This window comes from Myxine glutinosa, chromosome 4 (assembly GCF_964187855.1).
Source record: "Myxine glutinosa chromosome 4, kmMyxGlut1.1, whole genome shotgun sequence".
Lineage (NCBI taxonomy): Eukaryota > Metazoa > Chordata > Myxini > Myxiniformes > Myxinidae > Myxine > Myxine glutinosa.
This window is the reverse complement of record NC_136264.1, coordinates 203,868,393-203,893,280: the sequence shown is the minus strand read 5'-3', so window position 1 is coordinate 203,893,280 and position 24,888 is coordinate 203,868,393. Positions and strand designations below refer to the sequence as shown.

Genomic DNA, 24,888 nt, shown 5'->3' with positions numbered 1-24,888 from the left:
ACAAAACGAGGTGGATGGATTCTGGCAAAACGTTGTGGATGGATTTTGACAAAACGTTGTGAATAGATTCTGATGAAATGTGGTAGATGGATTCTGACAAAACGAGGTGGATGGATTCTGACAAAACAAGGTGGATGGATTCTGACAAAACGAGGTGGATGGATCCTAACAAAACAAGGTGGATGGATTCTGACAAAATGAGGTGGATGGATCCAAACAAAACAAGGTGGATGGATTCTGACAAAACAAGGTGGATGGATTCTGACAAAACGAGGTGGATGGATCCTAACAAAACTAGGTGGATGGATTCTGACAAAACGAGGTGGATGGATTCTGACAAAACAAGGTGGATGGATTCTGACAAAACGAGGTGGATGTATCCTAACAAAACAAGGTGGATGGATTCTGACAAAACGAGGTGGATGGATCCTAACAAAACAAGGTGGATGGATTCTGACCAAATGAGGTGGATAGATTCTGACAAAACGAGGTGTGGATGGATTCTGACAAAACGAGGTGGATGGATTCTGACAAAACAAGGTGGATGGATTCTGACAAAACGAGGTGGATGGATTCTGACAAAACGAGGTGGATGGATTCTGACAAAACGAGGTGGATGGATTCTGACAAAACGAGGTGGATGGATTCTGACAAAACGAGGTGGATGGATTCTGACGAAACGAGGTAAATGGATTCTGACGAAACGAGGTGAATGGATTCTGACAAAATGAGGTGAATGGATTCTGACAAAACGAGGTAAATGGATTCTGACAAAACATGTTGTGGATGGATTCTGACAAAACGAGGTGGGTGGATTCTGACAAAACTAGGTGGATGGATTCTGAAAAAACTAGGTGGATGGATTCTGAAAAAACGAGGTGGATGGATTGTGACAAAATAAGGTGGATGGATTCTGACAAAACAAGGTGGATGGATTCTGACAAAACGAGGTGGATGGATTCTGACAAAAACGAGGTGAATGGATTCTGATAAAACGAGGTGGATGGATTCTGACGAAATGAGATGGATGGATTCTGACAAAACGGGGTGGATGGATTCTGACAAAACTAGGTGGATGGATTCTGACAAAACGAGGTGGATGGATTCTGACAAAACGAGGTGGATGGATTCTGACAAAACGAGGTGGATGGATTCTGACAAAACGAGGTGGATGGATTCTGACAAAACGAGGTGGATGGATTCTGACAAAACGAGGTGGATGGATTCTGACAAAACGAGGTGGATGGATTCTGACTAAACGAGGTGGATGGATTCTGACAAAACGAGGTGGATGGATTCTGACGAAATGAGATTGATGGATTCTGACAAAACGGGGTGGATGCATTCTGACAAAACTAGGTGGATGGATTCTGACAAAACGAGGTGGATGGATTCTGACAAAACGAGGTGGATGGATTCTGACAAAACGAGGTGGATGGATTCTGACAAAACGAGGTGGATGGATTCTGACAAAACGCGGTGGATGGATTCTGACAAAACGAGGTGGATGGATTCTGACAAAACGAGGTGGATGGATTCTGACAAAACGAGGTGGATGGATTCTGACGAAACGAGGTGGATGGATTCTGACGAAATGAGGTGGATGGATTCTGACTAAACGAGGTGGATGGATTCTCACAAAACTAGGTGGATGGATTCTGACAAAACGAGGTGGATGGATTCTGACAAAACGAGGTGGATGGATTCTGACAAAACGAGGTGGATGGATTCTGACAAAACGAGGTGGATGGATTCTGACAAAACGAGGTGGATGGATTCTGACAAAACGAGGTGGATGGATTCTGACAAAACGAGGTGGATGGATTCTGACAAAATGAGGTGGATGGATTCTGACAAAACGAGGTGGATGGATTCTGACAAAACGAGGTGGATGGATTCTGACAGAACGAGGTGGATGGATTCTGACAGAACGAGGTGGATGGATTCTGACAGAACGAGGTGGATGGATTCTGACAAAACGAGGTGGATGGATTCTGACAAAACGAGGTGGATGGATTCTGACAAAACGAGGTGGATGGATTGACAAAACGAGGTGGATGGATTGACAAAACTAGGTGGATGGATTCTGACAAAACTAGGTGGATGGATTCTGACAAAACGAGGTGGATGGATTCTGACAAAATGAGATGGATGGATTCTGACAAAATGAGGTGGATGGATTCTGACAAAACGAGGTGGATGGATTCTGACAAAACGAGGTGGATGGATTCTGACAAAACGAGGTGGATGGATTCTGACAAAACGAGGTGGATGGATTCTGACAAAACGAGGTGGATGGATTCTGACAAAACGAGGTGGATGGATTCTGACAAAACGAGGTGGATGGATTCTGACAAAATGAGGTGGATGGATTCTGACAAAACGAGGTGGATGGATTCTGACAAAACGAGGTGGATGGATTCTGACAGAACGAGGTGGATGGATTCTGACAGAACGAGGTGGATGGATTCTGACAGAACGAGGTGGATGGATTCTGACAAAACGAGGTGGATGGATTCTGACAAAACGAGGTGGATGGATTCTGACAAAACGAGGTGGATGGATTCTGACAAAACGAGGTGGATGGATTGACAAAACGAGGTGGATGGATTGACAAAACTAGGTGGATGGATTCTGACAAAACTAGGTGGATGGATTCTGACAAAACGAGGTGGATGGATTCTGACAAAACGAGGTGGATGGATTCTGACAAAACGAGGTGGATGGATTCTGACGAAACGAGGTAAATGGATTCTGACGAAACGAGGTGAATGGATTCTGACAAAATGAGGTGAATGGATTCTGACAAAACGAGGTAAATGGATTCTGACAAAACATGTTGTGGATGGATTCTGACAAAACGAGGTGGGTGGATTCTGACAAAACTAGGTGGATGGATTCTGAAAAAACTAGGTGGATGGATTCTGAAAAAACGAGGTGGATGGATTGTGACAAAATAAGGTGGATGGATTCTGACAAAACAAGGTGGATGGATTCTGACAAAACGAGGTGGATGGATTCTGACAAAAACGAGGTGAATGGATTCTGATAAAACGAGGTGGATGGATTCTGACGAAATGAGATGGATGGATTCTGACAAAACGGGGTGGATGGATTCTGACAAAACTAGGTGGATGGATTCTGACAAAACGAGGTGGATGGATTCTGACAAAACGAGGTGGATGGATTCTGACAAAACGAGGTGGATGGATTCTGACAAAACGAGGTGGATGGATTCTGACAAAACGAGGTGGATGGATTCTGACAAAACGAGGTGGATGGATTCTGACAAAACGAGGTGGATGGATTCTGACTAAACGAGGTGGATGGATTCTGACAAAACGAGGTGGATGGATTCTGACGAAATGAGATTGATGGATTCTGACAAAACGGGGTGGATGCATTCTGACAAAACTAGGTGGATGGATTCTGACAAAACGAGGTGGATGGATTCTGACAAAACGAGGTGGATGGATTCTGACAAAACGAGGTGGATGGATTCTGACAAAACGAGGTGGATGGATTCTGACAAAACGAGGTGGATGGATTCTGACAAAACGCGGTGGATGGATTCTGACAAAACGAGGTGGATGGATTCTGACAAAACGAGGTGGATGGATTCTGACGAAACGAGGTGGATGGATTCTGACGAAACGAGGTGGATGGATTCTGACGAAATGAGGTGGATGGATTCTGACTAAACGAGGTGGATGGATTCTCACAAAACTAGGTGGATGGATTCTGACAAAACGAGGTGGATGGATTCTGACAAAACGAGGTGGATGGATTCTGACAAAACGAGGTGGATGGATTCTGACAAAACGAGGTGGATGGATTCTGACAAAACGAGGTGGATGGATTCTGACAAAACGAGGTGGATGGATTCTGACAAAACGAGGTGGATGGATTCTGACAAAATGAGGTGGATGGATTCTGACAAAACGAGGTGGATGGATTCTGACAAAACGAGGTGGATGGATTCTGACAGAACGAGGTGGATGGATTCTGACAGAACGAGGTGGATGGATTCTGACAGAACGAGGTGGATGGATTCTGACAAAACGAGGTGGATGGATTCTGACAAAACGAGGTGGATGGATTCTGACAAAACGAGGTGGATGGATTGACAAAACTAGGTGGATGGATTGACAAAACTAGGTGGATGGATTCTGACAAAACTAGGTGGATGGATTCTGACAAAACGAGGTGGATGGATTCTGACAAAATGAGATGGATGGATTCTGACAAAATGAGGTGGATGGATTCTGACTAAACGAGGTGGATGGATTCTGACAAAACGAGGTGGATGGATTCTGACAAAACGAGGTGGATGGATTCTGACAAAACGAGGTGGATGGATTCTGACGAAATGAGGTGGATGGATTCTGATGAAATGAGGTGGATGGATTCTGACAAAACGAGGTGGATGGATTCTGACAAAACGAGGTGGATGGATTCTGACAAAACGAGGTGGATGGATTCTGACAAAACGAGGTGGATGGATTCTGACAAAACGAGGTGGATGGATTCTGACAAAACGAGGTGGATGGATTCTGACAAAACGAGGTGGATGGATTCTGACAAAATGAGGTGGATGGATTCTGACAAAACGAGGTGGATGGATTCTGACAAAACGAGGTGGATGGATTCTGACAGAACGAGGTGGATGGATTCTGACAGAACGAGGTGGATGGATTCTGACAGAACGAGGTGGATGGATTCTGACAAAACGAGGTGGATGGATTCTGACAAAACGAGGTGGATGGATTCTGACAAAACGAGGTGGATGGATTCTGACAAAACGAGGTGGATGGATTGACAAAACGAGGTGGATGGATTGACAAAACTAGGTGGATGGATTCTGACAAAACTAGGTGGATGGATTCTGACAAAACGAGGTGGATGGATTCTGACAAAATGAGATGGATGGATTCTGACAAAATGAGGTGGATGGATTCTGACAAAACGATGTGGATGAGTTGAGTCGGCGACAAGAACAAGCCGATTCGATTTTGGGTCTGGTCCGGATGCAGATCCGGCCTATCAGTGGATACAAAACATAAACTGGTCAGCCTGGTGGAGGTACGCACTCAACCGAGTGTCGTCCTAGTTGTACACGCAATGCCTCCGTTCATTTCCAATTACTAGGGCATGCCCGTACTATATCTATATCTAAAATTATATCCCCCCCCCTCTATTTACATGAAATGGTTTGGTCCAAAGCGAACGGCTTGCGAGTGGTGACAATCCCCCCCCTCTATTTACATGCAATGGTTTGGTCCAAAGCGAACGGCTTCCGGAGTTTGGTAAAGAAATCGCCATCGCGTGCACAAACGCGCAGGAAAGCGAATGAATCGCAAATTCGTTTTTATTAGTTTTAAAACATCGTTTAACGCCAACATAGCGCCAACATAGTTTGCAAACGTGAAATAAATGAATACGCTCTCAAATGTGCCATCCGAGGCAGAGTGTGTCCGCCACGTTCGGCACACGCGATCGTTCGCTGCTCTCTGATTGGTTGAATCGTTTTTTGGACATAGCTCGGTAAGTAATTGTCCGATTAATATGAAACCTTGAAAAGGCACATCCTCGGGTCCCCAGCAATATACCTGGCAAGTTAAAAGTATATCGGACCCGTGGTTGTCGAGAAACAGCGGTCACAGACAAACAAACGTACAGACAGACAGAGATTACTGGAATTATAGATAGATAAGGGTTACTCGTGTTGGCTTTTGAGCTTGGTGGCTTACCTCGGCCTGACTTTTGACAGAGATTGCAAGATGCGGAGAATCGTAACCAGGAACTTGGACAGAGCATGGGTGCCGCCAGCAGGCCGCTTCTGCGCCAGATCGAGAGTTTGCAGACAATGTCCACGGCCCAGTCCACCTCTTGGGAGAAGTTGGAGAAAAACCTAACGGATCGCTTAGGTAGGTTGAACCTCTCTGTTGTACGTTTGCAATGGCAATGCTGGGTTACAACTACCTTGTATTCTGGAATTCGCTACTCCATCCAAAAAATCCAAGGTGGCTTGTGCAACGTTGCACAGTTATTTCATTTCGTCCTGAGGGCACGCAAATGTGCATTGATGCAACAACTATTTGCTGATGCAGACGTGCAAGTCGAACTATCGTCTGTGCTTTGAAGTGAGCATTAGACAGTGAAGCGTGTTTCTCAGTGCCATCCCGGTTCCTTCGAATGGTTGTCGGATTAGGTTGAGACACCCATAACTAGTGCATGATTTGCAGTCTAGAGATCGTTCATTACGAATGCATAAATGGTAGAATATTTGACTCCAGCAATTCATCCCTCCTCCCACCCCCATGTAATGTTGCCCCTTTTGTTTGCTTCCCCCTTTACCTTCATTAACACCGCTTCCGCAGCCGAGGCACAGTCTCAGCTGGCCGTAGCGATAGAACGAGAACGCAATGCACAGGAGGAAGCCTTGCAGTTGCGCACAGAGACTTCTGCCCTCAACTCGCAGGTCGGCCTTCTACGTCAGGAAAGGGGCCGGCTGCAAGTCCAGCTCGAAGCCCAACGCAGCCGGGCCCAGGAAATACAGGAGGAGATGGGAAGGTACGCTGTCCTGTTGTAAACGGCAGTAATTGTACATTTCAGTGATTGCTTCTTGATGGCTCCGTTTTGTGCTGTTGGGTGAGAGTGTCTAAGTATTTTACCTTTAATTACCCTGCGCTCGCGAAGCAAAAAGCGGGGTTAAGCATTCAGGTGTGTGTCGTGTGTGCATTAAAAAAAAAAACATTTTCTCGGCAATCGTTGGTCCGATTGACACGAAATTTTACCATAGAAGCGCCTCCGCCTGTAGATATTTTTTTTATATTCATAATCATGACGTCATAGGTCACGTGGTATGGACGCCATCTTGGAAAAACGTTACACCTCTATAATCTCCCAAACCACTCGATGGAAAAAATTGAAACATGGCTCATTGTCAAGTACTCCCCATGGGGAATAAGATATGTTGATGGTGATGTAATCGGTGCCTTAATTATGACGTCATAATTCGACAAGTGCAACACTTATCCGATCATTGAATTTTTTTTCTCAGCAACTGTTGGTCTGATGGACACGAAATTTTCAGAATATGTGCAGCTCCTCCTGTATAATTTTTTTAAATGATAATTATAACGTCATAGGTCACGTGGTACAGACGCCATCTTGGAAAAAAAATCGAAAAAGGTTGCACCTCTATCTCCAAAACTTCTCCATGGGAAAAATTTAAACATGGCTCATTGTCAAGTAATCCCTTTGGGGAAAAATATATGTTAATGATGATGTCATCGGTGCCTTCGTTATGACGTCATAATTCGACAAGTGCAACACTTATCCGATCATTGTGAATTTTTTTTCTCAGCAAATGTTGGTCTGATGGACACAATTTTCACCATAGGAGCACCTCCTGTAGAATATTTTAATGATAATCATGACGTCATAGGTCATGCGGTACAGGCGCCATCTTGGAAAAACCGAAAAATGTTATTAACGATGACGTTATTAACGATGACGTTATTAACGATGACAGGTGTTGTTAACGATGACGTCATTGGTGCCATAATTATGACGTCATAATTCGGCAGAGACAACGTTTAGTCTGATCAGTTTGAAATGTATTGAGCGTGATCTATGCAACAATTATATTAGAGAATATAAATTTATGATGTAATTTCTCACGTGGTCTAACAGCCATATTGGATCCAAAAAAAAAAAAATGTTCAAAAATAGAAGAGTTGGCTCACAACAAGTTGACTGCGCAGGGTAAGTATTCTATGAATACCATCTAATTATCTCTGCAACCGAACGTAGACGGAGGTTCTGTTTTCGCCGCTGTCTTGTTTGTTTGTTTATCTGTGAGCAGGATATCTCAAGTTTAAGGACGTGTTTGGACGAAATTTAGTGGACAGGTTGGGTGTGACAATGACGAAATGATCACATTTTGGTGAAGATCAAGATCCAGATACTAGAATTTTAAAGTGCTTCTTCACCACTGAGAGATGCTGCCTAAAAAGATATATAGGACGATATCTCAAACAGTTGTGGACGGATTATGACAAATCTTGATGGATGAGTTGGGTGAGTGACAGGAACAAGCCGATTAGATGCAGATCCGGCCTATCAGTGGGATACAAAACATTAAAAGTTTAGCCTGCTGGAGGTATGCGCTCTACTGAGTGCCGTTCGCATTAGTCTCACCCCGAAGGAATTGCGAGACTATTGTAACGCGCGCGCGCGTGTGTGTGTGTGTGTGTGTGTGTGTGTGTGTGTGTGTGTGTGTGTGTGTGTGTGTGTGTGTGTGTGTGTGTGTGTGTGTGTGTGTGTCCACTTCCATATATTTTTGCTTCAATATCTTTTTTCTCTGCAACCACTTGTCCAAGAGACTCCCTATGGAGAATATTTTGTTGATAACTCTGATGTCATAGGTCATATGGTATGGCAGCCATATTGGATTAAAGTGAAAAAAATGGACATCTCCGAAACCACTTAATGAAAAAATAATAGAAACTTGGCATTTGGCATCAACTCCCCATGGGGTATACAGGGTGATAACGATGACATAATGGGTGATGTGGTATTCCAGCCATAATTGGTTGAATCGAAATCCTTATCCAAAAAATCTGAAACTTCATATATCTGATCTACGATGAAAAAAGTGAGTGAATGAATTAAATTTATGATGTCACATGGTCTGGTGGCCATATTGGATTGAAAAAAAAAACGTAAAAATTATTCTACAGAACCGCTTAACAGATCGATACAAAAACTCATACATATTATCGGCTGGCCATGGGGAATATAGTTAGAATTTTTTTTCATATTCATTGTTGCAATTTAGCCTTAATGTGCACAAAAGTGGTTGTTAAATATCCTTATCAATCAATAACGCTATGGATAATGGCAATGTATGTGACATAATAGGGTATATGGATGATACAGGTGGGTATATAATCCATAATAACAGTGAGCTATAGGAATACCATGTCAGTTAGCGATGGTATTTTCATTCAGAATGACCTCGTGAGGAAAGACGATGTGCCGTTCTAGTTTTCTTTTGGTTTTGTTATTGCAAATATCGAAGATTTTTCAAGTATATTGGTTGGTCTTGTGTGTTATTCTGTTTGTCTGTTTGTCAGTCGCCTACAGGTCACAATTTTCAACCGATCTTCACGAAACTTCAACAAATGGTAGAGTTGGTAATAAGCAAGAAGCCTATTGTTTTTGGGTCAAAAGATCTCGGTAAACATAGGCCAAAGGTCACCAACTTTGTCTAAAATCCTCAATTTTCATCCACTTGACTTGAAATTTTAAGAGGATTTGCATATCTGGTCACTGAATTCAACCCCTCCCCCACCCCCCGCCAACTATTTTTGAAGAGGATTTGCATTTCTGGTCACTGAATTCAACCACAAACTATTTTTGGGGTCAACATAGGCCAGATTTCTAAAATCCTCAATTTTAATCCGATTGACTTGAAATTGAAAGAGGATTTGCATACCAGGTCACTGAATTCCAGCACTGAGTATTTTTGAGGTCAACATAGGTCAAAAGGTCAACATAGGCCAAATTTCTAAAATCCTCCATTTTCATCCGATTGACTTGAAATTTGAAGAGGATTTACATATCTGGTCACTGAATTCAACCCCCCCCCCCCCCACCCCCAACTATTTTTGAAGAGGATTTGCATTTCTGGTCACTGAATTCAACCCCCCCCCCCTCTCCCCCCCCCCCCCCCAACTATTTTAGAAGTCATCACAAGCCAAAAACTTGTTTTATGGACTTCGCAAGTATCATGGCATATTTCTTGTTTTTTTTTGTTTTTCTGTCTTGCGCTCAGGTACTCAAACGGCCATTTCATTCTGCAGCTTTACAAACACCTTTTGCCTTGTGAGGATACAACAACACAACATGCATTTTAAGGCCATGTTCCATGCTAGAGCGGGGGTTAGCCTTGCGGTCCCCATGACAATCTTCTCCATTTTGCCCTATTTTCTGCATCTCTCCTTCTTAACCCCCTTGCCCGCATTTCTTCTTCCACCATCTTTAGCCAAGTCTTTCTCGGTCTTCCCCGTCCTCTACTTCCTTCTACATTAACTTCCATCACTCTTCTCAACCAGTCACTTTCATCCTTCCTCAATACATGACCAAACCATCTCAACCTGTTCCTCTTCACAGCATCAATCACAGGCAATATTCCCATCATCTTTCGCAATTCATCATTTGTCTTCCTCTCTCTCAACGATACTCCGCACATCCATCGAACCATTCGCATTTCCACCCTTTCCAGCCTTCGTTGCTGCTCTACGTTCATTACCCATGTCTCGCTCCCATAAATCATAACACTTCTCACACATGCAGCATACACCTTTCCCTTCAGCTTCAGCGACACTCTCCTCCTCATCAGCACGCCACTCAGTTCCCGAAACTTCTTCCATGCACATCTCACTCTAGCAACCGTTGCCGAGTCTGATCCACCTTCTCCATTCAGCATGTCTCCGAGGTAGCAAAATGTTTTCACACCTTCCAGCTTCACGCCGTCTCCAAGATCCAACTCAACATTTCCTCCATCTGCAGCTCCCTCTGTGCACACCTTACATTTGAATGTAGCTGCCACACTGGTTAATGACCCTCTCAGACCACTACATTTTTGATGAACCCACTCAGCACACATTTTACATTGAATGGAGTTCACTCTGACACCCTTCCTGCACACAGCACACGGCCACTTCCCAGTTCTTTCCACCTCACCACATGCTTTACCACTTGCCATCACCTTTGTCTTTCCGATATTCACCTTCAGACCTTTTGTCTCCATACATTCCTTCCACTTGTTCATCTTTTCCTTCAGTCCATCCATACTTTCCGCAATCAACACCAGATCATCTGCATACAACAACTCCCACGGTAAACCCTCCTTTACGGTCTGAGCCAGTACCTCCATCACAGCTACAAATAGTAGTGGACTTAGTACCGACCCCTGATGCACTCCCACCTTCACCTCAAACTCACCACTGTTCCCGTCCTTCGTCCTTACAGCTGTGCGTGCTCTTTTGTACATTGCCATCACTACTCTGATCAACCATTCCTCCACTCCTAACTTCCTCAATGCCCATGTCAATACTTTGCGTGGAACCCTATCGAATGCTTTCTCCAGATCAACAAACCTAAAAAACAAATTCTTCCTCTTATCCATGTACTTCTCCTGCAACTGCCTCACAATGAAAAGCGCATCTGTCGTTCCTCTTCCTGGCATAAATCCAAACTGTGAGGATGTACGTTCCAAATCTGTGACATCCCATATTGTCATCGTGTTAACTGGCTGTTTGTTGAACAAAATGCCAAATTACCACCTCATGAAGTGCTGACACTTCCACAATTTCAGTGCAAAAGGACAGCTTGTTGTTGTTTTTTTTATCACTCGATGTGATGGACATTCAGCTCCCAGCATGACCATCAAAAGGTGGCATGAACGTACATGTTCGGATGCACCATCGAGGATAGCCCCATGCCCAATGATAGCCCCAATGAGACTGATTGCCGTACGCCCTGCTGAGTTGCTAAACAAACATCCCGCTTCAGGTTTTTTGCCTTTTTGTGAGTCATAGTGACAAAACATTCCTACTATTTGTTCTGCTCCTCATTGCCATGTTGCTGCCACAGGAATGCCGCTGAGCTTGAGAGCCTACGACTGGCACAGGTCAGGGTTCTTGAAGAGGCTTGCAGGGACAAGGCCCTGATGGAGAAACAGCTTGAGGTTGAAAGGGTGAAGGTTGAAGCAGAAAAGAAAAAGGCTTTGCTTGCCCAGGAGGCTTTAAAGGAAAGGGTAAGTCAGTTGCTCCGTGTAATTCATCCCGATCGCACGATGTTTGCACCAAAACCATATGAGTATATTTCTCGACTACTTGTGGTTGTGCATGACTTTCAAACCAGAAAGTTTTGGTTGCACACCTTCCACACAAATTTCCATTACGATCTTCAAGTTCGGCCCTGATGTCTGACCGTACACGGGTGCAAAAATGTCCCTTCATTTGCAATTCTGTTTTCAGTTCCTGGTCAAGGCTTTCAAGATTTTCCTTCTTTGCAAATCAGGAGTGTTTTTCCTCATTTTCGTATTCATTGGGAAACCTTTTGCGGTCTATTTTGACACGTTCTTCTTGGTTCTTTGTTGGCCGGATAATACTTTAGGTTTTGCGTTTCAATCGGTTGTTCTTTCTTCATTTCTTCAGTTCTCTCCTCTCTGCGTAAATGTTTGACTCCACAGCATGGCTGCCGCCCAGCCAAGTTTTTGTGCACTGGTAACGGTACCGGCATCTCATAGACTTCAAGGCTTTCCCATAATCCAAAGTATTTTGCACTGCGTGTGGTTTCTGATGTGTGATGCCAGAACTATGAAGGCATCTCGCTTGCCTGGCAAGAGCGAAAACTCTACAGAGGTGCACCCGGGGATGCAAAGCCTAACAGCCCCACGCTTACGCGCTCCAATTCCCTGAGCCTCAGTGAAAGCTTCGGAAGCCTTTCTGGTGTAACTCTACAGGTAACACTGCATTCTGAACGTTGTTAAAATCGTTTCGGATGATTATGTGATTGACTCAGATTGTGATGACATTGTAATGGTGCAACTGCTAAGGGGTGAAAGCCTTTCCGGCCTGAATGTGCAGTGCAACGCACACTCGTACAAACTGCACAGACAGGAAAGATGTCTGTATATCTGAATGTCGTTGTGATGAAACCATTTTCACAACTGATCTGTTCATTCATTATTAGGATTCTGGAAGATGACCTTTGGGTTATGTTTGATTAAGGGATATAGCATCACTTTTTACGGCGTAGCCCATAGGGCAAAGCCGTCAAGAACAGTGTTTGTCTGTCTGTATGTGCTCTCAAACGTACACCAATCAGAGCTGAGGATCTGATCACATGACACGGGTGATGTGATGGCATTACGGCGGCTGACTCTGCACACCGCCATTTTGATTCCAATTTCGCTCAGGCCGAACATATCGTCGAACTTGTCATATATCACAATCACCATGATCTACCTTTACGTTTTTCATTCAGTGTGAAACACAAACAAACCGATTGTTAAAATGACCATCAAATATCGAAAGCATCGGCGTTACGGATCTTCCAACGACACAGTATGTATAGACCTTAGGCTTCATGCCTTCATGGCTCACCTTCAGGCCACTTCGGACAAATTAGCCCTGGTTTCTTCATACAGTCATATTATTTTCGTAATAATAATAACGTTAATACTAATAATATCGTAAATATAGTTGTAACACTGCAATCCCTTTGTCGTTATTGCAAAGTTTTGAGATTGAAGTGGTGTACGGTTGGTTAATTGTTGACTTAAAACATAGAAGAATAAACTAATACAGTAGTATTGTTTTCGTAATAATAATAATAATAGCGTTAATTCTAATATAGTAAATATAATCATAACACTGAAATACATTTGTCGTTATTGCAAAATTTCAAGATTAAAGTGGTGTATGGTTGGTTCATTGTTGACTCAAAACATAAAATAAACTAATACAGTCGTATTGTTTTCGTGATAATAATATAGTAAATATAATCGTAACAATGAAATCCCTTTGTCGTTATTGAAAAGTTTCTAGATTGAAGTGATGTATGGTTGGTTCATTGTTAACTTGAAACATAGAATAAACCATTGGCTCAATGCAAAAAAAAAAATGTAATACTTACATTATTTGCAAACTGGTATCCCCACCCAGGTCATACTGTCCTCTTCAACTAAAGTATCAAACAAGCCCGGCTACGCTGATGTTAGACTTTTGGTCTTGTTTAATTGAAATGGGCAGACAGGATGGCCTTAGAGGTACACACACTCACCTCTGTCTAGCCTGGGTTCAAATCCAGACCCAGCTATAAACTGTCATCCCGGTGTTTCACAGGCAGGGTGGTTCATCAGCGTGTGCCGTCCTTCGGATGGACGTTAAACAGGCGTCCGTCCTGTATGCCAGCATTGTGGTGGACATTAACGATCCCACAGTGTCTTTCGTGAAGAGTAGGATTGGTTCATAACGATGCACCATTTCTCCTGGTATTACCTTATCTGCCTTCAAAGGAAACATTAATCTGGCTGTCGCATATGCTTATACATGGATTATAAATGCACTGCAGGGCATTGTTTGGAAGATAAGGCCAGCATGTGCATGGCAGGTACAAATCACAGCTTATTGTTACGGCACAAGGTTACATAGCATACCAATGATGGTCTTATGGGCTCAATGTTCCTCACCGTGCGCAGGACGAAACCGACCAGCCTTCTGGGCCTGTATTTGGAGCGACGAGCAGCGTGTATGATGCCATGCGTTTCAGTTCTGGCTCCACGGTCATGGAGAAGTTGCAGTCGCAGTTGAAGCGGCAAGGAGGAGAGATTTCTCAGTTTCAGGTGGGTCAAGCAGCTCGACGTTGTGTTGGGTATGACGGACCTCCATAGGTGCGAAGTGTCAATAACTTGGAGGAACACTTTTGTTGTGGTCCATGGTTGAGATGCTCAAGATTGGTGAAGAGCGTGAAAAGTAGTGTGACCCTTAGTTAACATTTAGGGTTAATGGCTCACTGTTAACAGCGTTATGAAAGGTTAAAACTAGCACAAGAAACGTTTTACGTAGTCAGGTAGGGGTAAGGTAAAACTTTGGAATTTGTTTGTTAAGACCATCTTGGTTTCGTTTACTTGGACCTTCTGTTACTTTACAATGTATACATTAACCTTCCTTTTATAAACTTCCTTTTCAAACATTTAAGATACCGGCAATGGTACCCGCCCCTATGGGCGGGGCTTCAATTGGGAGGCCCAAATGAAAAGGCAAAATATCAGAAATTGAAGGCTTTTTTTTATTTTAAGCGATTTATATAAACACACGCAAATCATCAAAATCTAAACAGTATTTGTAGAATTTCAATAAAAGCCACATCACTGTTCATATTGGTAAATATTATTCCATCATGTTTGGGAAAATTGGAAAAATTGGAAAAAAATTCGAAAAACAATATAGCCTATTTTACTCCAGGGGGTCCCAGGATTACCCACCCAAAATTTCGTTGCGATCGGTTCAGCCGTTTTTGCGGTACCTGGGAACGGACGGACGGACAGACATTTGGTGAATTATAGTAAGATTCTTATCCCTCTACGTTGCATTCATGCCACCCTTTGTAATCAGATGTATCGTGAATATTTATGGTGTCTAATGGCACATCCGGACTGGCAGGGTGGCTGAGCCCAGACTCTAGGTACACACACTCCCCTCCAAGCTGTCTGGCCTGGATTTGAATCCCGACCCAGTTATAAACTGCCATCCTGGTGTTTCACAGGCAAGTGATTCATCGATGTGTGGAAGGACCTTAAAGTGGACGTCCACTATGCCGACATTAGTTGGTGGATGTTAAAGATCCCATGGTGTCCTTCGTGAATAGTAGGCGAGCTATCATCAGCACCCTGCACCGATTACAAATTCCTGCCATAACTACTACTGTGACGGCAACGGTAAACCACCCTTGCCAATAAACTGCTTCAGCAGCACCGACGCTTTGTAACAGAGTATGGGACATAAGAATCAGAAGAATGTCACCTTCTGAAGACTGCACTTGCAAATGACATGTTCTATTCATCGACTCTGTAGTTGATTGACAAGGCCACCTGAAGGTCTTTGTCCATTTGTCCATCCATTGTATGTAGCAAATTGGGTTGTGCCTCTGATAAGCGAAGCCATAAGTAAAGGATCTTTTGCTTCCCAATCCCTCTCTCAGACCGAGATAAACACGCTGGAACGGAGTCGCACCGTCATGACGGAGGAGCTCGTGAAGTTGACAACAGAGAATGAAGATCTGTTGATGGGAGTAGCTGAAGTTCCCAAATTGAAGACCGAGCTTGGGGTTTGTACAAACACTGACATTTATTCGAAGTATATCATTGGGGTTTGGCCAGATGGTTTAAAATTAAAAATCGCACCCGTGTCCGAAGGTTCAGTTTGGCATTTTTAATATGAAATAGACAAAGCCCAGAAACGAAGGAAACCCTTTAAATTACCCTTTAAATTACCCTTCAGAATTACCCTTCAGAATTACCCTTTATAATTACCCTTTATAATTACCCTTCAGAATGACCCTTTATAATCACCCTTCAGAATGACCCTTTATAATGACCCTTTATAATGACCCTTTATAATTACCCTTTATAATTACCCTTCAGAATTACCCTTTATAATTACCATTCAGAATGACCCTTCATAATCACCCTTCAGAATGACCCTTAATAATTACCCTTCAGAATGACGCTTTATAATTACCCTTCAGAATGACGCTTTATAATTACCCTTCAGAATGACCCTTTATAATTACCCTTCAGAATGACGCTTTATAATTACCCTTCAGAATGACCCTTTATAATCACCCTTCAGAATGACGCTTTATAATCACCCTTCAGAATGACGCTTTATAATTACCCTTCAGAATGACGCTTTATAATTACCCTTCAGAATGACCCTTTATAATCACCCTTCAGAATGACGCTTTATAATCACCCTTCAGAATGACCCTTTATAATCACCCTTCAGAATGACGCTTTATAATCACCTTTCAGAATGACGCTTTATAATTACCCTTCAGAATTACCCTTCAGAATGACGCTTTATAATCACCCTTCAGAATCACCCTTCAGAATTGCCCTTTAAAATTACCCTTTATAATTACCCTTTATAATTACCCTTCAGAATCACCCTTCAGAATCACCCTTTATAATTACCCTTTATAACTACCCTTTATAATTACCCTTCAGAATAACCCTTCAGAATCACCCTTCAGAATTGCCCTTTATAATCACCCTTCAGAATAACCCTTTATAATTACCCTTTATAGTTACCCTTCATAATTACCCTTAATAATGACCCTTCAGAATGACCCTTCAGAATTACCCTTTATAATTACCCTTCAGAATCACCCTTCGTAATTACCCTTTATAATTACCCTTTATAATTACCCTTTATAATTACCCTTTATAATTACCCTTCAGAATCACCCTTCGTAATTACCCTTCAGAATCACCCTTCAGAATTACCCTTTATAATCACCCTTCAGAATTACCCTTCAGAATTACCCTTAAGAATTACGCTTCAGAATTACCCTTCAGAATTACCCTTCAAAATTACCCTTCAGAATTACCCTTTACAATCACCCCTCAGAATTACCCTTCAGAATTACCCTTCAGAATTACCCTTCAGAATTACCCTTCAGAATTACCCTTCAGAATTACCCTTCAGAATTACCCTTCAGAATTACCCTTCAGAATTACCCTTCAGAATTACCCTTTATAATCACCATTTATAATCACCCTTCATAATTAAGCCGATTCTGAATAACTTCAGAATTAATTCAAGCCTGGTGTTGGCTTAGCGGTTCGGGTGCTGGCTTGGGATCCTCGGATCCTGGGTTTGAATCCCGGTCGATCGCTAAATTAACACCAGGGGGGTTGACTCAGCCTGTCATCCTTCCGAGGTCGGCAAATTGAGTACCAGCTTGTAGAGTGAATGATCACGGTGTGTACCCCGGTTTAGAATAGGTACACCGTACCGTATCCCTGCGCATCGTAAGAGGCGACTAAGGGTTGGCGTCAGGAAGGGCATCCGGCCATAAAACATTGCCTCAAACAGGGAACCATGAGCTCATGGGGCCCGCAAGGCTAACCCCCGCTCTAGCGGGAAAAAAATGGCCTTAAAACGATCATTCATATTCATATTCTTCAGAATTACCCTTTATAATTGCCCTTCAGAATCACCCTTTATAATTACCCTTTATAACTACCCTTTATAATTACCCTTCAGAATCACCCTTCAGAATTACCCTTTGTAATCACCCTTCAGAATTACCCTTTGTAATCACCCTTCAGAATTACCCTTTATAATCACCCTTCAGAATTACCCTTTATAATTACCCTTTATAATTACCCTTCATAATTACCCTTAATAATGATCCTTCAGAATTACCTTGAAATTGGCCTTAAAATTGCCCTTCAGAATCACCCTTCATAATTACACTTTATAATTACCCTTCAGAATCACCCTTCATAATTACCCTTTATAATTACCCTTTATAATTACCCTTCAGAATCACCCTTCATAATTACCCTTTATAATTACCCTTTATAATTACCTTGAAATTGGCCTTAAAAATACCCTTCAGAATCACCCTTCATAATTACACTTTAGAATCACCCTTCATAATTACCCTTTATAATTACCCTTTATAATTACCCTTTATAATTACCTTGAAATTGGCCTTAAAAATACCCTTCAGAATTACCCTTCAGAATTACCCTTCAGAATTACCCTTCAGAATTACCCTTCAGAATTACCCTTTATAATTACCCTTTATAATTACCCTTTATAATTACCCTTTATAATTACCCTTCATAATTACCCTTCATAATTTCCCTTCAGAATCACCCTCCATAATTACCCTTTAGAATTACCCTTCTAAATTACCCTTCAGAATTACCCTTTATAATTACCCTTCATAATTTCCCTTTATAATTTCCATTCAGAATTACCCTTCATAATTACCCTTCATAATTACCCTTCATAATTACCCTTCATAATTACCTTTCATAATTACCCTTTATAATTACCCTTCAGAATTACCCTTTATAATTTCCCTTCAGAATCACCCTTCATAATTACCCTTTATAATTAATAATAATAATAATAATACATTTATTTTATATAGCGCTTTTCAAGAAGCCCAAAGGCGCTTTGACAGAGTACAAAAAAACAAGTGCAAAAAGACAAAAATCAACAGGTAAATAATCAAAGCAAAAGGAAGGAGAAAGAGAAGAGATAGTCAGGGGTTAAATGCTGTGGGTTAAATGTTGAATGCAGTGTTGAACAGGTGGGTCTTGAGTGATGTTTTGAATGTTGTGAGTGAGGAGGAGTCTCTGATGGTGTGAGGTAGTGAGTTCCAGAGGGTGGGAGCAGCGATGGAGAAGGCCCTGTGCCCCCAGGATCTGAATTTGGTCCGCATGGGGGGGGGGGGGGGGGGAGGGGGGTCAGGAGGTTGGTTGGTAATTACCCTTTATAATTACCCTTCATAATTACCCTTTAGAATTACCCTTCAGAATTACCCTTCAGAATTACCCTTCAGAATTACCCTTTATAATTGCCCTTTATATTTACCCTTCAGAATTACCCTTCAGAATTACCCTTCAGAATTACCCTTCAGAATTACCCTTTAGAATTACCCTTCAGAATTACCCTTTAGAATCGCCCTTCAGAATTACCCTTCAGAATTACCCTTTAGAATTACCCTTCAGAATAACCCTTTAGAATTACCCTTCAGAATTACCCTTCAGAATTACCCTTCAGAATTACCCTTCAGAATTACCCTTTAGAATCGCCCTTCAGAATTACCCTTCAGAATTACCCTTCAGAATTACCCTTCAGAATAACCCTTTATAATTACCCTTTATAATTACCCTTCATAATTACCCTTAATAATGACCCTTCAGAATGACCCTTCAGAATGACCCTCCAGAATTACCCTTTATAATTACCCTTTATAATTACCCTTTATAATTACCCTTCGTAATTACTCTTTATAATTACCCTTTATAATTACCCTTTATAATTACCCTTCAGAATCACCCTTCGTAATTACCCTTTATAATTACCCTTCAGAATCACCCTTTATAATCACCATTTATAATCACCCTTCATAATTAAGCCGATTCTGAATAACTTCAGAATTAATTCAAGCCTGGTGTTGGCTTAGCGGTTCGGATGCTGGCTTGGGATCCTCGGATCCTGGGTTTGAATCCCGGTCGATCGCTGAATTAACACCAGGGGGGTTGACTTAGCCTGTCATCCTTCCGAGGTCGGCAAATTGAGTACCAGCTTGTAGGGTGAATGATCACGGTGTGCACCCCGGTTTAGAATAGGTACACCGTATCCCTGCGCATCGTAAGAGGCGACTAAGGGTTGGCGTCAGGAAGGGCATCCGGCCATAAAACATTGCCTCAAACAGGGAACCATGAGCTCATGGGGCCCGCAAGGCTAACCCCCGCTGTAGCGGGGAAAAAATGGCCTTAAAACGATCATTCATATTCATATTCTTCAGAATTACCCTTTATAATTGCCCTTCAGAATCACCCTTTAGAATTACCCTTTATAACTACCTTTTATAATTACCCTTCAGAAGCACCCTTCAGAATTACCCTTTGTAATCACCCTTCAGAATTACCCTTTATAATCACCCTTCAGAATTACCCTTTATAATTACCCTTTATAATTACCCTTCATAATTACCCTTAATAATGATCCTTCAGAATTACCTTGAAATTGGCCTTAAAATTGCCCTTCAGAATCACCCTTCATAATTACACTTTATAATTACCCTTCAGAATCACCCTTCATAATTACCCTTTATAATTACCCTTTATAATTACCCTTTATAATTACCCTTTATAATTACCCTTCAGAATCACCCTTCATAATTACCCTTTATAATTACCCTTTATAATTACCTTGAAATTGGCCTTAAAAATACCCTTCAGAATCACCCTTCATAATTACACTTTATAATTACCCTTCAGAATCACCCTTCATAATTACCCTTTATAATTACCCTTTATAATTACCCTTCATAATTACCCTTCAGAATTACCCTTTATAATTACCCTTTATAATTACCCTTCAGAATTACCCTTTATAATTACCCTTTATAATTACCCTTCAGAATCACCCTTCATAATTACCCTTTATAATTACCCTTTATAATTACCCTTCATAATTACCCTTCAGAATTACCCTTCATAATTACCCTTCAGAATTACCCTTTATAATTACCCTTTATAATTACCCTTCATAATTACCCTTCAGAATTACCCTTCAGAATTACCCTTCAGAATTACCCTTCAGAATTACCCTTCAGAATTACCCTTTATAATTGCCCTTTATATTTACCCTTCAGAATTACCCTTCAGAATTACCCTTCAGAATTACCCTTTATAATTGCCCTTTATATTTACCCTTCAGAATTACCCTTTATAATTACCCTTTATATTTACACTTCAGAATTACCTTTCAGAATTACCCTTCAGAATTACCCTTCAGAATTACCCTTCAGAATTACCCTTCAGAATTACCCTTCAGAATTACCCTTTATAATTACCCTTTATAATTACCCTTCAGAATTACCCTTTATAATTACCCTTTATAATTACCCTTCAGAATTACCCTTCAGAATTACCCTTCAAAATTACCCTTCAGAATTACCCTTCAGAATTACCCTTCAGAATTACCCTTTATAATTGCCCTTTATATTTACCCTTCAGAATTACCCTTCAAAATTACCCTTTAGAATTACCCTTCAGAATTACCCTTTGGAATTACACTTTAAAATTACACTTTAGAATAACACTTTAGTGTTGGACTTTAGAATTACCCTGAAGAACCCCCTCAAATTACCCTTTTTATAACCCTTTGTAATTAACCCTTTGAGTACGGGATCATTATTTTTTATAAAAATACCGTGGGTACGGGATCAATTTGGCATTTTGGTACGTGAATGCAACCGCGTACTGACGATCTATTTGTAGGTATCGTGAATGACGTGTTGTAACGTCATCCGTACACAAAACTTTTTCGCGGGTTGCGGCACTGGACGTCATCCGTACTCAAAGGGTTAAACATGGTGGGTTACAAAGGATCTTCTTAATTTTTGAAGGATGGATCGAAGGAAGGACATAGCCAAATATTGAAGCAGCTTCACCGCTTCAAAATGCGTTTGCCCCTTCTAACGATGACCTCACGATGAGTTTTTCTGAAGAATGGTGTTTGCTGTGATGAGGTATTAGAAGGGAGCCATACTTAGAGGGGAGGGGTGAGGGGTAGTATGTTATTTTACCACTCTACTTCGTTGCTCGAATCAAGTGGTTAAACCGCTAATTGTGCTCATAACCAGCACCAAATTGACCATTATTACTTCATTGCATCATTGAGACCATGTTAAGGCCATTGGAGCCATCAAGCCTGTGCCATGGTTGCTTGTCCGTGCTCTATCCGCTAAAATCTAAATGCTGAGCATCAAGCAAGGAAGCAGCATACCTTTTGATAAAGTTTTTGGTACGACTTGATCAGAATCAGGTTTGAACCACAGACATCCCAGACTCAGTGGACGCTCTAACTGTTATGACACCGAGCCTGGGAAATATGCAATTTCTTCATCCTCAGTTGAAATCAAAAACATCTTTTGTATACAAAGTCGAGGCTCGTGGAAGAGTTGGACTGAGGCCTAAAGAGAGTAAATTTTGATATTTTTTGAGGCCTAGCTTGTTTGGCTCGAATAGCCTGCCTCCTGCTGAGAATGTGTGGCCTAGTGTTTATTAATATTTTACAGTGTGTGCATGACGTCACAGTCTCTTTACCTATCCGTGTGCTACCCTCCCCACCACCGTGGGGTTGCCAACAGGACCTGCAGCAGCGCTACAACACTATGCTACAGATGTATGGGGAAAAGGCGGAGGAGGCCGAGGAGCTGCGGCTCGACCTAGAAGATGTAAAAAACTTGTACAAAGTACAGATAGAAGAACTTCTTCAATACAAGCAACAGCGGGCGTAGCCGGAGGCGGTGTGGAAAGGGCGCCCGTACGATGGAATTCTTCATGGGATTTCTTTTTCTTCCTAATGCAATCAAATTGATCGAAGTCAGACGTCACAGTCAGACAAGGATTTTGATTGTGCCATATCCCCGACCCCGACCCCTCCTCCTCCTCCTCCTCCCCCTCCTCTTCTCAATGATAAATAATATCAAATGCTCGTTTTTAATCGATCAACAGAAACATATTCGCAGTTTGTGTAATACTTATCAGTTTATCTCTCCTTTCCCTCGATGCTTTGGGCTTTTTGTTGTTCCATCGTCGTATTGTAAAAAAAGAAAAAGAGTCATGTGACGATCGCCTTGTTCTTCAAGGATTTTAGCGTTATCCAAAACCACATCGACATTAGCGGGTTGGTAGATGTTTATTCACTGTATGTCAATGAAGCTAAACTTCTGCACCAGTTTTGTATGATGGGACCCAGAGAAATCAACAGATAACTTTGTCACATGTTGTAGTGGAATTTGCGGTTAAGGCTGAATTGGCCGTTAACACTGTGGAATAAAAAAAAAAGTCTCCCGAAGGGCCCAAGTTGAAGGAAATGGAATGACCAATGTCGACTCTCTACTTTGGCACACATACAATGTTTTCTTACTTGTGCTTTACACAATCTTCAGCTGCTACATGTAAAGAATCCGGACGCACGATGGTTTCAGGTGCTCGTTACCGCAGAACCTGGTTCAGCCGTCGAGCTGGCACAGCAGCGCCACCTGGTTCAGCCGTCGAGCTGGCACAGCAGCGCCACCTGGTTCAGCCGTCGAGCTGGCACAGCAGCGCCACCTGGTTCAGCCGTCGAGCTGGCACAGCAGCGCCACCTGGTTCAGCCGTCGAGCTGGCACAGCAGCGCCACCTCGTTCAGCCGTCGAGCTGGCACAGCAGCGCCACGCCGCGCTTCACCCAGTGCTGCACCGGCCTGTCGCTGGGCAATGCCATCGCGATCACGAAGTTTGTCGAGTGCCCCGTGGTGGACAGAATTCCGCGCCGTTCGCTCGTCTTGTACACGGGACACGCGTACCTCCCGCCGTGACGTATCTCCTCCCGTTTACCTTGCACGACAAGTTAGATGCACGGAGACGTGACACTCCGTCCTTTACCCACCACATGCCCGTTAATGAATGTTAGTGCCAGCCTTATCTGGTAATGAGGATTAAGGACCTGGGCAACATTGGGAATTGACGGAGGCAAACATCACAACACGACGTGTAAGTGGAGATCTAGTATTCAGTGATCTGCTGGACTAGTCTCGTTGCCACCACTAGTGACATGTTATTGTTCATATTCATCTTTCAAATCAAATGTTCTCGTCCAATACCAAATCACTTACATGGTTTTATCCAGATTATGGGCATTGGGTCGAACAGAACTTTTGCAGCTTGCTCACAAAGAAATCCACTGCAATAAAAGGAAGAAAACACATATGATAAGGTTAATCAGCATTTTTTGCAAGTCATGCGATGTTGCTATGACATGGTGGCTCAATTTGTTTTGTTTTTTTGTTGTTTTTGTATACAAGATCGAGGCTCGTGTAAGAGCGAACATTAATGACAAAAAACAAACGGACACATAAAGTAAAGGGAGCGGGAGACAAGATGGGGAGAGAGGGGGAAGCACACAAGTACAACATTTGAGAGCAGGGACATTGGGAGATCTGTGTGAGGGAGAGGGCTTTGGGGAAGGTGGGGGGAGGTATAAAACACATGGACACAGCTAGGACTTCCAGGAAAGAAGTTGGTATTTCAGAAAAGTGGATCTGGGGTGAAATTAGCGGGGGTAAAGAAGATCAAGGTTTTGGATGGGGGAAGATAAGAGATGGTGGTGAACAGCTGTTTTAAAGACCTGGAGGGAGGAGTGGGATTGAGGGGAGTGAGGGAGTTTGTTCCAGAGACGGGAGAAAAGGGGAATGAAAGAGTGAAGGTGAGCAGAGAGCCTAGATTTTGGGAGTTTAACCATAAGAGGGTTGCTGGCAGATCTTGTGTGACCTGTGGGAATATTAGGGGGACAGAGCACAGAGAGAGCTGGGGGACCAAGACCGGAGAGGAGTCGGTAGAAGACAGAAAGACCACCAACCTGCCTGCGGTGAGTGAGTGAAAGGTCCTTAGAGTTAGCTTCATCGCGGGAGATTCCAATGATTCATTTCGTGATTTTTCGGCCATTTCGACGGGTTGTGAAAAGTGGAGCAAGGTTGGCAGGATGGCGTAGACTCTCGAGGT

At 42.5% G+C, this 24,888-nt stretch overlaps 2 protein-coding genes across 2 annotated transcripts in view; one reads left to right on the top strand and one right to left on the bottom strand.

The window, feature by feature from the left end:
- TMF1 (TATA element modulatory factor 1) overlaps window positions 1-24,094 on the top strand; it is a 103,530-nt gene extending 79,436 nt beyond the window's left edge. The window contains exons 10-16 of the mRNA XM_078776932.1: window positions 5,771-5,927; window positions 6,381-6,573; window positions 11,668-11,830; window positions 12,392-12,541; window positions 14,282-14,425; window positions 15,784-15,909; window positions 22,492-24,094. Coding sequence (XP_078633058.1) covers window positions 5,771-5,927; window positions 6,381-6,573; window positions 11,668-11,830; window positions 12,392-12,541; window positions 14,282-14,425; window positions 15,784-15,909; window positions 22,492-22,641 — 1,083 coding nt within the window. The 3' untranslated portion in view covers window positions 22,642-24,094. The remainder of the gene's footprint in view (window positions 1-5,770; window positions 5,928-6,380; window positions 6,574-11,667; window positions 11,831-12,391; window positions 12,542-14,281; window positions 14,426-15,783; window positions 15,910-22,491) is intronic.
- The window catches only part of DNAH12 (dynein axonemal heavy chain 12), a 460,368-nt gene continuing 459,013 nt past the window's right edge, over window positions 23,534-24,888 (bottom strand). The window contains exons 68-69 of the mRNA XM_068114298.2: window positions 24,003-24,070; window positions 23,534-23,724 (exon numbers count right to left, since the gene is read on the bottom strand). Of these exons, the coding sequence (XP_067970399.2) occupies window positions 23,534-23,724; window positions 24,003-24,070 (259 nt within the window). The remainder of the gene's footprint in view (window positions 23,725-24,002; window positions 24,071-24,888) is intronic.